Source organism: Cavia porcellus, unplaced genomic scaffold (genome assembly GCF_034190915.1).
Source record: "Cavia porcellus strain 051 isolate PalLab524CR breed Dunkin Hartley unplaced genomic scaffold, mCavPor4.1 scaffold_22, whole genome shotgun sequence".
Lineage (NCBI taxonomy): Eukaryota > Metazoa > Chordata > Mammalia > Rodentia > Caviidae > Cavia > Cavia porcellus.
Genome location: NW_026947505.1, coordinates 14666502 through 14684278, shown reverse-complemented (window position 1 = coordinate 14684278; position 17777 = coordinate 14666502). Strand labels below are relative to the sequence as shown.

Below are 17777 nucleotides of genomic sequence, written 5' to 3'. Positions count from 1 at the left end.
AATTATTTCAAATAAAATGACATGAAAGAATTAAAAAACAAGTAATCTCTGAACACAGCACATAACTATTGGCTCTTAGTCTGAGAGGATCTTTAAGCATTTTCCCATTTGGTTTTCTAGTTCTTTGCCTCAAACCTCCTCCTCTTCTATGCCTGTGAGATCAGCCTAGGAGACATAATTTTTCTGAGGCCTCTTACTGCCCAGTTTTCTTCCCTGTTGAATGCTGCAGGTAAGTCGGGCTAGAAAGCTCTGCCACTACAGGAGAAATCCCAGGGGTGGACATGAAAGATGGCACAGAAGCCTAATGAACACGTGAAGGTGGACCCCAGACTATGTTGAAGGGTTATCTCTTTCTCCAAAAGGCACCCATAAAATCTTAATTTGCCCTTACTTGCATGTAGAGGATTTTAAAGGTGTAATAATGCACACTTTTGTATTCTTTCAAAATCTTTATCACATACTGCATTTCAGAGTAAAGACAGTAAAGTATTTCACTCTTTCACACACAGCATTTCCTACCTAGCCTCACAAACAGGAGACAGCAGCATCCTGCTGGAATCCAGCCTGCAGACAGCAGAGGGCGCTGCCATACAAAGCACCCACCTTCCTCCTCCTCCTGCATCTATCTGCTCAACCAGGAATTACTACTTTAAAAGAGGCCAGGAACTTGGGAGACTGTCTTATGCACCAGAACTATGCTCAAATCTCTGAGGATACAAAAGGACATATTTTAACTGATAAAATGAAGCTTGATTCATAAATTATGAAAAGAGAATCTATGGCTTTTACAGAATCTTTTCTCTAATTATATTAAAGGATGATGCCTTTTAATGTGTACTACAAACACATACTAATGAAATAAAAATTTAAAAAAGATTGTGAATGAAAAGAAAACAGTGAACGAAGTATAGCAGAATGCTGCTGTCATGGCGTTTCTGTACAACAGCATAGTGTAAACTCATTTTAAGACAGAAAGTAATATTAGCAAGTCGATACTGCACTGTGTATGTATCCACAGTATCACTGAAACTTATCTATTAATAGGGGAAACAACAAGGAGATAAAACAGTTACTGCTCAGGGCAGAACATGACCAACAGTGCTAGAGTTTGCCTGTGTCCTGTGCAGCTGCTCCAGCTTAGCAGGGTTCTAGTGTTCTTCCTCCCATCCTGGGGCCTCACCCCTTCTGCCTCCCAAAGGCTGAAGGTTGTGAGGTGGGGCACTGGAGTTCTCTAAAATGCTAATGCCAAAGAAGTCTCAAGAACAGGAATACCTTTAGATTTTAGATACTTTCATTCCTATGTAGCTCAGCTTTAAATAGGGAAAGTAATTTTAGAGACCAAAGAGCTGCTGGTCCCAAAGAACTTCTCTCACTGGATTTGCTTGTGTGTTGTCTTTCATCCTGTAATTCCCTTTGCAGCTCAGCCTGTCCTCTGACTAACTGACAGCAATACTCCTGCCTCAGGCTCCCCAGTGTAGGGACCTCAGTGGTGTGCAACCACACCCATCTAACTTTATGTCCTAAATCTGCCCTAAAGCTTAAGAAAGTAGCTATGACTCACACAGGGAGATGTGAAACAAACTCAGGAAGGCTCTTCTCTTGGCCAAAGGGCAGTACAGCAGCCTCTTTTTCTCCATTCTCTTTTTTCCCCCAATATACATCTTTGGTATAATCCTTCTGTATTTTCAAGTTCCATACATTTCCTTAATTTTCCTCCCCAAGGGCTCTGCTCATGTGGACTTGAGTTACTCAAGATCACTGTGCTCTCAACTTTTTCTTCAGTGGATGGTGAGAGCCACAGTTTTTACCCTAACCACAAATGATCTATTTTAACAACTGACCAAAAGAAAACACTCACTCATTATTTATTCTGTTTAGGAATATATAAAACAGCGACATCCTGGCACAAAAAGAAATCTGAGCAGATAGCAATCTATTCACGGGAGACACAAGGACTCTAATCCTACCTGAAGTCACAGGCTGTGGTTAACTCCGCGCCTCCACCCAGGGCTCGGCCCTGCACCAGGGCCACGCTTATTAAAGGAAGCCTGCGTGTGGGAGGAAAGGGCTGTTAACAGTTTTGGCTTCAATACTGATTTACAAATGTAATTTTGAAAGTCTTGAATTACAGTGCAAATACAACTATTATACGGTGTTCGTAAGTAACATGTATCAAACAATAGTGGAGCCTGAAGCTGTGAAAAACCCTAAGCTGAAAAACAGCACAGTACTAAAAATACACTAATTCATACTAAATGCCATGTAAGTTCGAGTGAGGTTTTATTGCTTTTTTTCTTGGTACTGAGAATAGACCCCAAGGCCTTCCTCGTGAGCTACGCCTCCGCATTTCCTGCTGTGTTTTATTATGAGACAGAGTCTTGGCACATTGCGAAGTTGCTAGGCTGGGCCTGAAGGTGCAATACTGCCTCTGCCTCACATACTGCTTGGGGTACAGGTGTCACCAGCACTAGACCCAACAATGTTTACACTGAATGCATATTCAAACTTCATTCCCAAGACACATGCTTTTAAATAACATAAATCCTGGAGCCTGTTAGCAAGTAACAATCCAGAAGAACTGAATGTAATATTGTCTTCATCTGTTTTTATTCATCTTTGGCTAAGGGTAGGAAAATTAAGGATAGACCCAAAGGAAGATGTGGACCTAATGGCAGAACCCCAAAGCTATGAATTGAAGGGTCCTATGAATAGGGCAATCCTATGTTCAGGCATTATTTTAAAAATAAATTTCTTCATTTTATTTGGAAAGACCCAATTTGTGAGCATATGCAAATACTAGAGGGTAAATATACAGTGTTTTAAAAGGACGCTTCTTCTAATCCAAATATAAAGTTGCAAGTCTAATACAGATGAATATTTAATACACACTGGCTGCATATAGAAGGGACAATCTAAAAAATAACGTGGGAACCTCTTGCCTCAGCCCCTGAAGAGCCAAGATTCCAGGTGTGCACTTAAAAATAAAGGGGCTGGAGATGTAGCTCAGTGGTATAGCATCTCCAGATTCAGTCTCTAGTGACACACAAAATCAAATAAACAAGCAAACAAAAAATAGAACAGCTACTCAGATTTATCTAAGAAGTTAAGTCTTAATAGAGGACGCAAATGAACATGTACTAGAATAACAAAATAGTATTTTACACTGAAATGTTATGATTCTACTGCTCTTTCTAGACTAACAGGTATAAGTCCCAAAATACAGTCATCTAAATTTCTTTAGTTCTTATAATTGTAGAGTGTCTACATGCAGGATAAGAAATTAGAAACTAACCAAAACCTGCAGCAGTTTGAAATACTGGAATTGTAAAGAAAAAATTTTCTCATTTTTTTCTTATCTCGATGCAAAATAAATCCACCTTTCTTAGAAAGCCGTAAGAGACTCTTCAATCCATTGCTGGTTTCCCACCGCCTCTGGACACAGTCCACTACAACACATGGTCCTGGAATTCTCAATACCAAGTCACTCTGTCCCGAACTTCCTGGCTGGTGTCCTTATTCTGCTCTAATGTGTGACATCAAAGTGTGACTGCCTGGTGATTGCCCCTGAAGACAGTCCCAGGAACTCCTTGAGGAAATTCTTTTCCTCCCTCCTTTCTATTGTGAATGAAATACTTGTGTATCCTTTGCTAAAATTCAATTAAATGATTGTTCTCTATAGCAAAAAAAATAATGCAGCATTGGAATATATGTATATAACTTAAAAATCAACTGTCATTTTCTAGTTAGTGTAAATAATAAAGTGATACAGAACTACTTTTGGTCTTTTAGAAATCATACGTCTTTTAAAAAGATACATTACCTTGTAAATCTTGTTAAGGTGTTCTGCATGAACATACATAAAGCCATTCCATCCTTTAAATAAAAATAGGCATAAATACAAAGATATAATGCACTTGTACAAAATAACATTTTTAAGTTGAGATTTCAGAAAGTAATGAAGACAAAAACACGTATCTAGTTTTACAAGTTCATTTACAAGTGTCTGATGCTGTGTGAAACACAAAGGACACTGCATTTGACTCTGCTTGCATATACAAAGGCTCCCTGGCTCAGCTAGGCATGAGGTGCAGCAGAGAGGCAGGCAGGACAGTCGATTGCAAGGTGAGGATAGAGTGGAGCTGCACTGGAGAAATAGTGGGGAGAAGGGTGCTGAGTTACTGCCACACAGACAGACACACGAAAGAAGGAAGGAAGGCAGGAGGAGAGAAGGTGTGTTGTAACAAGCTTTGAATTTCTGTACTTCCTATGCATCTACGCATCTCTACAAATGAACGCATTTCTTCTTAAAAGGAACCCAAACACACTGCCTACTCTTTTCAACTCAGGTTTTCTGAAACGCGTGTAATTTGGCCTTCAGCCTTCTTCCAAAAGATTTCCCTTGAACATTTCTAATATTAAGCTTGCATATTAAATCGATTTCCCTCGAATATTTCTAATATTAAGCTTGCAAATTAAACCATTTCTCTATTTTCCCCGTCTTGTTCTTGCTCGCTCTAACAGGCAGTGCCTTTGACAGTTTCTTCATTCTGTTCCTCTAGCTTAGTTTGTAATGAGATTTTAAACCCTTGATTCTCTTACTGAGTTTTCCTTTCTAGGTTTCCTCCTTGGTTTCTCTTATTTACTGAATCCCCTAATGCATTTACTGTTAACAAGCGAATCCATGCTTCTCGTTGTCCTAAGCACAGCTCCTTCCCTGTAGTGAGCGGATGAAGCTGGAGATCGGTCATCCACACAGTGTGCCAAGGTAAACTCCATGAACAAGCTGCTCCAGTCCAGAGAACACCAGGCACCCAAGGCACACCAAGCACACAGGCTGGTAGGCAGGTGGTACCACATGACATCCAACTGCCAAAGTATAAATAAATGCGCTGTGGTCCTTGAGCAGTTTCTTTGCTCCAATCTGGACAGAGGGCACCACCTGACTTCAGCTTTCTGCTCCCTGACTCTTCCCTTCATTCTCCACCACTTCGCCCCAAGAATTTCCAGAGCTGCGCTGGAAGAGGCACTTTCTTGCAAGTGTCACCCACTGTTCCCCTTTGACTGTGCCTTTCCTGTGAAGCACTAAAACCTTCCTCAATTTTCACACCCTGCCAGCACCTCCAACTCAGCTCAGCAAAGCCAGCTGGCCAGAAAGAGGCTGAGTGCAAATGGCAGTGTTATCGCTTACTAGCAGCATGAAGGAGAACATGTAAGTAGCACTGGCTCTGAATTCATAGAGTGAGGAATGACTGCTGATTTAAATCTAAATTAGAAAGATACAATTATAGGCCAGGTGTGGTGGTGCATGCCTGTAATCCCAGCTCAGGAGGCTAAGATGGGAGGATCACTTCAAGTTCCAGGCCAGCCAGGGCTACATAGTGAGTTCAGGGCCAGCCTGAACTACACAGCAAAACCTTGTCTCAAAAAATGGGAGAAAAAAAGAGAAAGATATAAATGTGCCCCCAAGAGGGGAATGGAGGAGATAGGAGGTCAAGGGACAAAGGAGGGTATTGTCCTGAAGCTAGAGTAAGACTCTTGAAGGTGTCTAACCCGCCAGACTGTTCCTGAGGCCTCATGCCCACTCGCTGGAAATCAGCAGTTTTCATCTCCCTGTATCCTGTAGGTGGTCTCTGCTTCCTCCCTCTAAAAGGAGAACTGTTACAGCATACAGAACACCTGTGGCATCATATCCAATTTTTTCTTTCTTCTTTCTTTCTTTCTTTAAGGCTGGTCCTGAACTTGCAACTATCCTCTTGCCTCAGCCTCCTGAGCGCTGGGATTACTCACATGCACCACCACTTCCAGCTGAAATCCTAATTTTATAACTGAATTATAATCACACTTTTAAACATTGCATTCTTTTCCACTCCCTGTATATTTTCAGGGTGAATTGAGAGTTTTGCTAGTCACCTCCTGGACTCTGCCTTCTCAACCAAGAATTGTGTCACAGAAGCAGGGGCAGTTCTGTTCTTGCTCATCAGGACTAAAAACACCAGAAAGAAGCCAACTGCTTAGGAGACCAGTTGCAAAGAAACAGACCTGCAGTGAAAGCCAAGCGACCACCACAGGACGTGGAGCAGTGCAGATGCTGCTCTGGCACACAGGGCTCTCACTGTGTTAGGCTCCGTCTTGTTGATCTTTGGTAACTATCATTAATAAGCATTTTCCAATATCTGAAAAATCACAGTGGCAAAAACACTGACATAATTATTTTTTTAAAAATCCATGTAATCATCAATTTCAAGCATTTTGCCACAGCTGGAGGGGAATGTAATTGAATTACTAAAATCATCATGCAGACCAAGTACAGCAGCCTTCTGAAAACAAAGCAAATTCTCCCAATAGCAGAGGCCGGTGAGGCATCTGTGACTAGAGAGTCCACATGTGGAGTAAAGAGGAGCCACGGGAGAGGAAATCTGCAGGGAGGCGACAGTGGGGAGCGCGGAATGTGTGGCGGGGAGGGACAGCTCAGGGGGACTGGGTCCCCTAACTCCAAGGCCATCCACGATTCTCACCCAGTTATGGCCAACTGTAGTCTGCATGAAGCCTGGCTTGTAGGCTCTGCATGCATGCACCGTACCCTTTCTGCTTCGTGCTAATTTAAAAGTCACCTTGAGATAAATGTATCCTCTGTACATAGGACTATGTATTTCAGTGTAGTAAGGCTCTGATTTTATTGTCCTTTCACACTCTTAGATACGATCATGAATATTAACATACAGTGATGACCAATTATTAAGTATGTTTAATAAATATGAATTTCCTTAGTGTTCACAATTCTACACTGTCTCTATTCAGAATATGAAACTAGACATCTAATTATCCAGAATGGCACACACTTCCTAACGCCACGTGCACAGGAGAGTGTCTCCCTCTTCCTCCTCATCTAGCTGTGAGGTAAATCCTTCTCTTAGCCACAGTAAAGCATCATTGCCAGTTCATCACCTGTGACAGACCTAAGGCAGCACAGTGATACACGGCACTGGGTGTGGGGTAGGTATATGGAGCTCTCTGCTATGGGTGTAGTTTTCTTGTAAATCCAACCAACACTACTCGAAAATTTAAAAATTCATTTTAAAAAATTTAACAGACACAGAGAAGAGACAGTGGGAGCTGAGGAGAACTAACAGGATCAACACTCACAGCATGAGACAGAGACAGAGAGGGAGAGATAGAGGCAGACAGAAAGAGAGACAGACAGAGAAAGAGAGAGAGAGAGAGAGAGAGAGAGACAGAAAGAGAGAGAATGAATCCCATTCTGCAAAAGCAGCAACCCAGCTGAGAGAGCACTGCTAAGCCGAGGAGGAGCTGTGTCCAAGCACTCACAACAGTGATCCTCACAGGCGGCCTACGGCACAGACCTAAAGCATCATTTGTTCCCTACATCCCTCTCCTTAAGGCTCTTTACACTTCCTCCAGACACCAAGGACCACAGCCCTGCTGCTTCAGAGGCCAAAGATTCAGTCATGCTAATAACTACATAGGCAGAACAGAAACCCTGCAGTCCAGACTCCTGCTTGGCCTGCGCACCTTAAGGCAGTGTAACCCACAAGGCCTCACCTCTGGAGTGGCCAGGGCTTTCACGGCATTCAGGTCAGACCCTGAAGAGAAAGTGTTTTTGGCTCCACGGACAATGACTCCTTTCCCTGCTGTCCAATTTTCCAGTTCAATCACTTTTTCCAAAAGTTGTAGCATCATGACACCTACCAGGGAACGAAGGGCAAAATCACAAACTCAAAAAAGTCTGAGATTGAAAAGCAGAAATCACACAGACACTATAATCAGTCAAGTCTCAGGTCAAGTCTTTTACAAATAGTTACTAATGCTTTTCAGAAAAATGCCTGCTGTGCTGGCCCAATGGGGTACACAAGAGGAACCTATGACAGTCCCTGCTTTAAAAGTTTAAGCTTGTCAGTGTCTGCATTTCTCTACTTACCTTAAAGATGCACGTAAATTTATGCTTACACAGAAAAATAAAAATGCACCATACATATCTTACATATCTTAGAGGTAGGGAAACTGGACTGGACCACATGGGATATGGTGATAAGGAAAAATTATTTCTTAGGGTAAAGAAAAAACACAGATCAAACTTTATAGTAAGATACACTCGATGTCTCAGTCAACATGAATTTGTTCAACTACTAACTTTATGGATCTTATAATGCTTATGGGATCTTACAATAGAGTGCACAGAATAAAGTGACATTCCTAGCTTGTTCGTACTGGAAGTACAATGACAGCATGTCAGTTCACAAAAGGGGCAGTAAACACCCTGTTCCAAGATATCAAGTGGCTCTAAAGCCCAAAGGGCCATTACAGAAGTGATTCATCAGACTACTAGTAAGTCTACAATTTATGTATCAGATTGTTACCTTGAGATCACCTCAAATTCTATTCAAGCTTCCTTATAAGCAGACAAATTTAAAACAGGAACAGTAGGGACTATGATTTTTAAATTGCTGTCAGTATGTCTTCCAAGTTCCCACGGTTCATAACATTTTCAATGTGGTTTATTTTCCACTGTTAGGAAATGCTTCAGAAGCCAATATAACAAGCATGGGGGGAATGAAATTTGCAGTGTTAGTTTCTAAAACTTACTCTTATGCCCAATTAAACTACGTAAACTAAATGTTGGAAAACAAATCCCACAAAGTCAAGAACTTTTATTTTCTTTGCCTTTTAAAAATAACCAGTAGGTATACGGTTCTACAATAAATGGTCATTGGCTACACAATGACTAATACAGCCAATTAACCTTCCCAACTGCTAATTATGACTGTAATCAAAATGTCTTAAAACTTCTCCAAAAATGTCTTACATAATTTAGAAATATAGGTCTTCTCTTTCTTTTTCTTTTTTGTCTTTTTAAGACAGGGTCTCTCTATGCAGTTCAGGCTTGCCTCGAGCTCACCCTGTAGCCTAGGCTGGTCTCGAACTCACAATGATTCTCCTGCATGAGTCTCCGGAGTAATGGGATTACAGGCGTGAGCCACCAAGCCCGACAGAAATATAGATCTTGTTCTGAAGCGATTTTCAGTTTAGCAAGGAAACCAAAAGACATACATTTAAAGAAATATGGACCTTTAATTATGTACATTTCAGTTTCTAAAAAGTAAAGGTGGGTTTGGGCACTAGAAAGTCTGTACTAGTAGTTAATCTTAAACTCATTTTTTCAATTTGTACAGTCAACCTTGACAGCTGGAGGAAACCTTACAGAGAATCTGATGGGGTATTCTTTAAATAAGAGTTTTGGGGCTCACTCCTCTTGTCCCCACTCAGTCTAACCAAGTGTGTTTACCCACAGCCCAGCAACTCTGATTTTACTAATTTTAGGGGTTACTATTGGTTTTCATTTGAATAAAAGGTTATGGGCTGGGGACACAGCTCAGCAGCACAGCGCCTGCCTGGCAAGTAGAGGCCCTGAGTTTGGCTCCTGGTACCAAAAAGAAAAAGTATTACTAGTAACTATTCAGTAGTAAATTACAACTGATCTAATTTAAGCATCTAGGATAGTCTTCCCACTCTTACCTTTTGAAATTTATTTTATCGGGGATAATGGTAAAATTGGAGTTTATTCCCTAAACTAATCGAAGGTATGAGCAACCCTGTCTACTAAAGTAGTCACTAATCAGGTGCAGCTACTGAGCAACTGAAGGGTGCCTAACACGCAGATGTGCAATGAGCTGAATAACAGGTTTCAAGACTTAGTATGAAAATAAAATGAAACAAATCTCATTTATAATAGTTTACAGCAGTCACTTCTTGAGTAATATTTTGGATGTGCTGTGTTAAATTAAATTAAATTAAATTAAAATGCACAGTTAAAATTAACTGTTTCTTCTTTTTAAATGGTGGCCACTAGAATATCTAAAATTACATGTGTGGATCACATTTGTGTCTCACATTATAATTTTATTGCTCAGCACTCATATAGAGAAATATCTCTGAAATCTGATTAAGAAGAAAAATTGTCTTTGAAATACTTCTGGCAATTTACGAAGTTAACAGTTTAATGAATTATGTCTGTAGGTACCAGTACACTTAAGTTAGACACCTAAAATTTACTGCAATATCTGAGTCCAGCATTTCAAATGTTACCAAAGAAAATAATGTACTCTTGCCATGAAGCATGTAACCGGCAAGTAGAAATTATCAGCATTGCTTCAGGTATGAAGGATGAGGGTTGGAAAGCTACTTATAACTCTTGTGTAAAACGGTAGCATGATTCAAATTTGAGCCTCAGCAAAAGTGACAAATGACGATAGACCCTGGCTCTTCAGGTTCTTTAAGGATAAAATTCTTTCCATGCTAAGAGACTTGACTAGAAAATCCAAGGTGTTTGCTATCGGGAACGAGTCAACAAATATTAAGTGCCATGTTCCCATCCCAGGAATGAGTTCTAGTTTCTACAGCACTATATTTGACTATAGGTTATAATCATTATATCTTGAAAAGTACATGGAAGAGACACGTTTGAAGCCTTTCAAGACAAAGAAATGTTAACATCTCATGATGTGATCAGTATTCATGGTGCACATGTATCAAAGTATAAATATATGATTACATATGCCAATTAAAACTGACAAAGAAAGCTAAAAAATAGAAAGAGAATCTTTCTTTTTAGTAAAAGAAATTTTAGGGGCAAAAAGAGGACAACTAACAATGACAGCCTTAAGTCAATTCATAGAAAAAATGTTGAATAATTTTTATGTACAGGTTTTTCTCTTTAGTTTCAGAGAAATGTCTGAAACCTCCTTTTGTTTCCAAATAGCATTAGCTGAAAACAAAGTTTTTATGCTGTGAATAAATTTCAAGGCAAACACAGTTAAGATCGATTTAAGTGCATCCTTTTTATCAACATCCAAATTCATGAATTTTTTAAAAGCATTAAAATAGTACTAATTAGTAAAAGTGTTTCCAGTTCACATTACAGAGTACTGTTTGGTGTGAATTCTGTGAGCACTGCCAAGACTGGGCAGGATTCCGTCACCAGGGCAAGGACTAAATCCACGAGACAGCAGGTAAAATTCAGTGTCATTCTTTATCTAGGAAAAGAAAGATCTCGCCTACCTGAGAAGGCGTTCATCTTACTGGGGTTGTTCAGAGTAAGGATGCCAATGCCACTGTCATCTTTCTGAAGATCGACGGACCCACCAGGAAACTGCTGGAGTGTTTTCTTCACCTCCTCCTCATGGAAGCCATGAAAGGTATTATACAGAGATAAGCCTACTTGATGGAGTACTTTTGTCCTTGAAGATGGAGATGTTTTTAAAAGACTGTTTGCCATTTCTGGAAAAGAGAAGCACACAGTTGTTCAGGGTAGTAGACCTGTGTTACTAGGCACAGAGAACCATGGCCTTTATCCACAGTCCCAGCTACTCCAGATGCTGAGGAAAGAAAGCCATGTGAGCCCAAGAGTATGGGAAGAGCGTGGACAAAAAAGAAAATGAAAATGAAACAAAATTATCCTTTCAGAATACAATCAATGAGGAGTTGCTTGTCTTGCACACTCTCTTAAACCAAATAATTCACAAAGTATATCATTTCAGGACATCACTGAGAGAGAATGAAAAAACGATGGTGCACATACCGGGAATGAACAGCCAGGAAGGCTGCTAGAGCATGTGCTGCTGCCCCAGCCCTCACAGCACTGCACAAAGTAGGCAGGCTGCCTCACAACCCGACACTCTTTCTCATGACGGTACTTCTCTACCTGGCAACCTTTGCTTTTTCAAAGACTAACTGTAATTTAGCCCAGTTAGCCCAGATGTCCCCTGGTGACAGTTTTTAGGCAGAATGCCACAAGAACAATCTCACAATCAGATTTGATGCTCAGCATTGTCCTTGCCTTCTGCAATACTCACATGCAAAAAGCTGGAAAGAGTCTTAGGAAAATGGGGAAAAAAGATAAGAATGTGTTTGGATTTCATCTTCTTCAAAGTTCTGTTACTCTCCTTTCTTTATATTCACAAGCTGAGTAACCTTATTTCTGCCCATTAGTTTTTTTTGCCCTATGTGAATATTTTTGAGATGAAAGTTACATTCACAAAGCATATAAAATGTAACAGATTTGCATTTTATGTTCAATGAATTCTGACAAGAAGAAAACATTTTAGTAAGTTACCTCCAAATCAAGAGACAGAGTATAATCTGAATTTCCAGAGATCCCTCAAGCCACCTTTTGGTTGCAACATGTCAGGGGAAATGACCACCTTGCATTCTAACACTCAAGACTAGTTTGCCTGCTTTAGAAATGTACACCAATTAAATAATATAGTCTTTTATGTTTGGTTTCACCTCTAGGGTTTTTTTTGTGTGTGTGTGCTGTTTTTTGTTTTAGTCTTTTTGAGACAAGGTCTCACTATGCAGTTCAGGCTAGCCTTGGGCTCACTTTGTGGTCCAGGATGGTCTCAAACTTGCAAATGCTTTTTCTGCCTCAGCCTTCCAAGTGCTGGGACAGGAGTGTGTCACCAAGCCCGGCTATGTTTTTTGTTTTTTTTTTTCGTTTGTTTGTTTGTTTTAACATGCATTATTGTGATCACATGTGAAAAAAAGAGTCTGAATAGTCCACTATTTTTCATTCCCGTATTCATTTACAGTAATACACAACAATCTATTCTAATGTTAACAACATTCAGGTTATTTTCAATTTTTGGCCTTACAAATAGAGTTTCTATAAATACTTTTGGCATGTGTCCTTTGGGCAATATGGATGCATTTTGGTTCATATATATCTAGCACTCGAACAGCTGATTAGGTATGCTGCAGTCTGGCATGCACAAATGGTTAAATAGTGAAGAATTCTGCAAGTTGGTTTTTTTTTAAACCAATGGTATCTTCAAACTGGTCAGTGTGAAAATTCTTATTCGTTTTTTCTCTCACTTATACATGCACAGAGTCAAATGACCAAACACCCTCAGTCATAGAAGATCTGGGTAAAAAGTTTTCCAGAATAGTCAGACCAGTGTGCATCCTCACAGTGAATGTCACTGTTCCTTTACAACCTTATCACTTCCCATTGTGTTTTCTATTTCATTCTACTGTAAGGTAACATTATGGTCTTATTTTATATTTCTATGATACACAGTGAAGATAACACCCATTTTTATACGTTCATGGGTCACCTGCAAATAATTTTTAGGTAAAAGTATCTGTTCAAACATTTTGTTTATTTTTTCTAGTTCCCTTTTTATTACTGATTTTACTGATGACTGACCTATTGGGAGATCTTTCACTCTTCTGCCCATAGCTTTCCTAAAAAGTGTAACTTTTATCACATTTTTATCTCCAATTCAAAATGTACTCCTGGATATCCTTATAATCCAAATAGGATATTACAATTTTAAGGTTTCCAGCGAGCAAGTCTAAAGCTATCTTTGATTTTGCTGGTATTTAAATCTTGCCTCTCTTTTTCTCATGACATTTCTATGCAATGTACATGGGGTTCAATTAACCAGGTCCCACAGATTTACCATCGTATTTTGTATCATTTCATTTTTCCTAGAAAATCCTTTCCTCCCCCACTGACCTGCAAAACTCCCAATCATCTTTAAAAACTGAATTCCTAAGTTTCCACCTAAAAATGATTTCCTCCATAGAAACACTCAGCCTTTATTTATCCTAGCCCATGATATTGTTGTGGTCCATTTAACACGTTCCATATGTCAGTTTAATTTTATTGTTCATTTTTTTTTCTCAGTAGAAGCACATTTTCTGCAAATTCTCTTGAGATACACACACTGTTTTACCAGACCCTAGTAAAGTATTCCATGTATAAAAGTTATTTACCAACAGGTTAATGGAGGAAAATATGGAGAAAGTATAGCCAAATGGAAACACATGAACTTGCTGTAAAGCTATGAAAATATAAAACAGTATTAGAAAGAAGGTTCAATACACTATTATTTATTTTAAATTGCTTTACCTTCAAGTGACATTTTTGGCAAAGTGTCTCAGCACAACACTCAGTCCTATTTAAGGAACTAAGAATACAAAGTAGGACGCAATCTCTCCAACAGATGCACTTACAAGTATTATCTTCTAAGGTGATTTCTGAACACGATATTGATGAGATCAAAGTATTTCTTAAATCTCAAGATGACTTAATAAATATATACAATATTAGATAGTATATTCTATAATGTATTTTAGATAGTTTAAAGACAAAGTCACTATATTCTTAGAAAACAATATCCAAGAATAAGCGTAGTAGTAAAACACTTGATTGGTGTTACTTTTCAAAAAAAAAAATCAGCATTCTTAACTTGCCACCCTGTCTTATGATGGGCCAACAGCCAAAAGTGAGTACTTGATGTTACTTTTCCAAGAAAAAGGAAGTGATCTAACTTGCCACCCTAAATCCTATGATGGAATCTGCTTTCAACGTACATAATTTTATTCTTTCCTGCAATGACACAATCTTTACAGATTTACTCTGTATTCTTGCTCCCTTCAAAAAAATCACTAGCTGTCTGTGGCTGTGGTATGGAGTCAAAAATACTGAAAGTACTATGTGACCCATTTCAAATTCTGTTTATGAGTGAATCAACATGGTAAACAGAACTGCTGACCAACCAAGGAAAGTAGTTAAAGCCTAAAATTGTAAAACATCTAAATATTTAGTTATTTTGAGTATCTTAACCTTTGCCAATTCTAGACTCCTTTTCAAAATCCATGGAGTACCTCACTTGTATAAATCTTCTCATCCCATCATCAGTTTTAGCTACAAAATCTGAAAAGGTGACAGACAAGGCATTTACTGATTCTGTCGGTACAACCTGACTTTAAGGTGCCTAAAGCCTCTTGAAGACCCAGAAGGCTACAAGGAATGACTATCAAAGGTGGCCATCCAACACTATACAATATTACCCACAGATTCTGCTGGCCTGGGGCTTAGCTATCTGTAACATGACATTTGCTCTACTTGGTACTGGACCCAGAGAAAAACTTATCTCTCAAGAGTAACTTCTATATTCTTCTTCTCACTCCAGAGATAAACCTCCCACTCCCTTTTGGCAAGTGCAAGCCTTCTCCAATCGCAAGACTCCACAACCACTCAAGCCTCTACCCTCACCCTCTAATAAATCTGTCTGCTCTTTTGCACAGGCAGATGCTCCTTCAAATCAGCTTCTAATATGTCATTCTTCCCAACTCCCAAACTCTTCTCTCAACCAAAACTGATAAAAGTAGTTCCACTTCTTCGTTCCCACTGAGAGCACCCCGACACCCGCCTTTCTGCAGCCTCTGCTGTGCCTACATTAAAGGCCTCTCTAATCGTTGTCTTCTGTCTCACTTTCTCTGTATCGCCCTAGATAGAATGCCAAAAGTAATCAATTACTACATTACATACTTAATAATAAATTAATAAGTAAACAAATGACTCACTTGATTTTTCTGCAAGTATTTTTTTCACTCATTGAAAAAAAATCTCTTTAACCAGGACAGTTCCATTCCCAAATTACAGCCTAGTTCAAAGAGCTATTTTCTTGATTTTCCAGGGGAAGTAAAATGTCTGACTATGAAAAGGAGGCACTTCAGAAATTATGGCCAAGATTTAGTGAACACAGTTAGAAAATCGCTACACTAGTTAAATGCAAAGACAAGTCCTTTGTTCAGAGCTCTGTTGTGTTCAAGCACATAGAACAGTGCTGTTAAATATTTCAGATCATTTTTAAGATACTTCAGTTTATTCTTAGATGCTGCATAGTAACCAAGTCTCTTTATTCACACCATTGAAGCATGAATCTTTGCATCCAATCTGATAGAAAATGAGCATATTTAAAATAATGGCCCTGTCATGCTTGAGCACCACCCAAAGAATGAACATGAAGAAAAATAAATTAATAAAGGCAGAATATTCAAGTCTATGAGAAACATAATTACCAATTAGCAGTATGAAGTTCCTCTGAAAAAAAAGCCCCAAGGTTTCTGAAGGCTTCTTCAGTAATTATCTACATGTAAATAATAAGTAGTCCCAAGATCTCCTATACTTTGGGTTTCTCTGTGGAAGAAATGTAAACTAAACATTTCAGAGCTATGTAGAAATGAAAGCAATGAGTTCTTGCAACAACTTAGCTAACCAGACCTATATTCTCACGACAGGATTTATCTAAAGTTTGCTTATAAGCTCTGTTGTGATCATAACTCCCATTCCCATCCATTATTGGTTTCTTTTTCAGTTCTACTTTTACTCTACCTAGACCCAGTTCTATAGTCAAGGTCACGGGAAAAATAGGAAATTATGTCAAACCACATCATTGAAAGGAAGTTCTGAAGCTTTCTGTGCTTTTTTAAAGACAAACTCTGAAGAAAGATAAACTAGACTAATATTGAAATATTTGAAAAATGGATAGTATTCTTTATTAGATTATTTCAAGCACATAATGGCTATAAGTTTACCTACATTTAAAAAAATAAAGACCGGGGCTGGGGATTTAGCTCAGCAGCATAAGCGCCTGCCTTGCAAGCAGGCAGTTGTGAGTTCGATCCCTGGTACCGATAAAAATGAAAAAGACCCCCCCCCCAAAAAAAAAAGAAAGAAAAAATAAAAAAATAAAGACCTAATTAGTTGCTAAGCACATGGGACAGAAGGAAACTATACTTCTGAATAGGGTTTTATGGCTAAGAAATTCATATAATGGAATCTAAGAATATAGACACATGTAGTTGCTAAGGGATTATTTTATAGCAATTCAAAGGGATGAATTCCTATTTTGGAGAGAAATACATCATCTTTACACTAAATAAAACCTTCAGTATCATCAAGGAAAAAATACGTATAACATAAAGCAAAACAATTCAAATACAACTGGTCCTTCATACTCACAGGTTTTGCAGTCGAGTCAACACCAGATGGAAAAGAAAATTATATCTGGACTGAACATGTGGGGTTTTTTTGTGGTCATTCCCTAAACAATATAGTTTAACTATTTATACAACATTTACATAGTATTAGGCATTATAAGTAATATAGGCTTACGCCTAGGCTATGCATAGATTATATGCAAATATTGTACCATTTTACACAAGGGACTGTGGTATCCATAAGGGTTTTACAATTTTTACAAATTTTTTTTTTTTTTTTGTCTTTTTCCTTTTTATCGGTACCGGAGATTGAACTCACGACTGTCTGCTTGCAAGGCAGGTGCTTATGCCGCTGAGCTAAATCCCCAGCCCCTTTACAATCAATTTGAGGAACTACTTTCTAATTGAAAATAGTTTCTCCTTTTATTAAGCTCCATCAGAGATTTGCATTAAAAAGGGTCTTTTTTCCCTACCAGTAAAATTTTTATTATGTAGTCTAACATTCTACAGGTATGAGTAACCTGAAATATCAGTAACTTCATAGACTATGCTACTTTTTTGTTTCTAAATTTTGGAGTTCAAATAATACAAAAATAAAATCAAGCAACATACCAGTTCTACTGGGTCTACAGAGGAATAACATAAGGAAAACCAATTCAAATCATCTTTTTAAAAATTGTTTTGGTTATTTCCATTTGGCTAAGCTAGTAGTAGATGGAAACTTTAAGATACTCTAGCTCTGCAGTTTTCAGAGTATCACTTCTTCAAAAGATGATGTTGGAATTAACGTACTACAGCATTAAAATGACATAGTCCTAAACCCCTACCCAGAAACAAATTTAGAAAACAAACAAACATGAGGCCACATGATGATTGGAATATGTTTGTACTTTCAAAAATTCACTGATAAATACTTCTGTGGAACAGATGAGAAGTGTGGCTTCTGGGAGAAAACTGAGTCCTATGGGCTC

General features: G+C 38.7%; 1 protein-coding gene across 3 annotated transcripts in view; it reads right to left on the bottom strand.

The window, feature by feature from the left end:
• Window positions 1–17777, bottom strand: part of LOC100725062 (ethylmalonyl-CoA decarboxylase) — a 37736-nt gene that overhangs the window by 15675 nt on the left and 4284 nt on the right. For all 3 annotated transcript variants that reach the window (XM_063233472.1, XM_063233473.1, XM_063233474.1), the window contains exons 3-6: window positions 11074–11292; window positions 7561–7703; window positions 3821–3873; window positions 1968–2048 (exon numbers count right to left, since the gene is read on the bottom strand). In XM_063233472.1, coding sequence (XP_063089542.1) covers window positions 1968–2048; window positions 3821–3873; window positions 7561–7703; window positions 11074–11290 — 494 coding nt within the window. In that variant the 5' untranslated portion in view covers window positions 11291–11292. The remainder of the gene's footprint in view (window positions 1–1967; window positions 2049–3820; window positions 3874–7560; window positions 7704–11073; window positions 11293–17777) is intronic.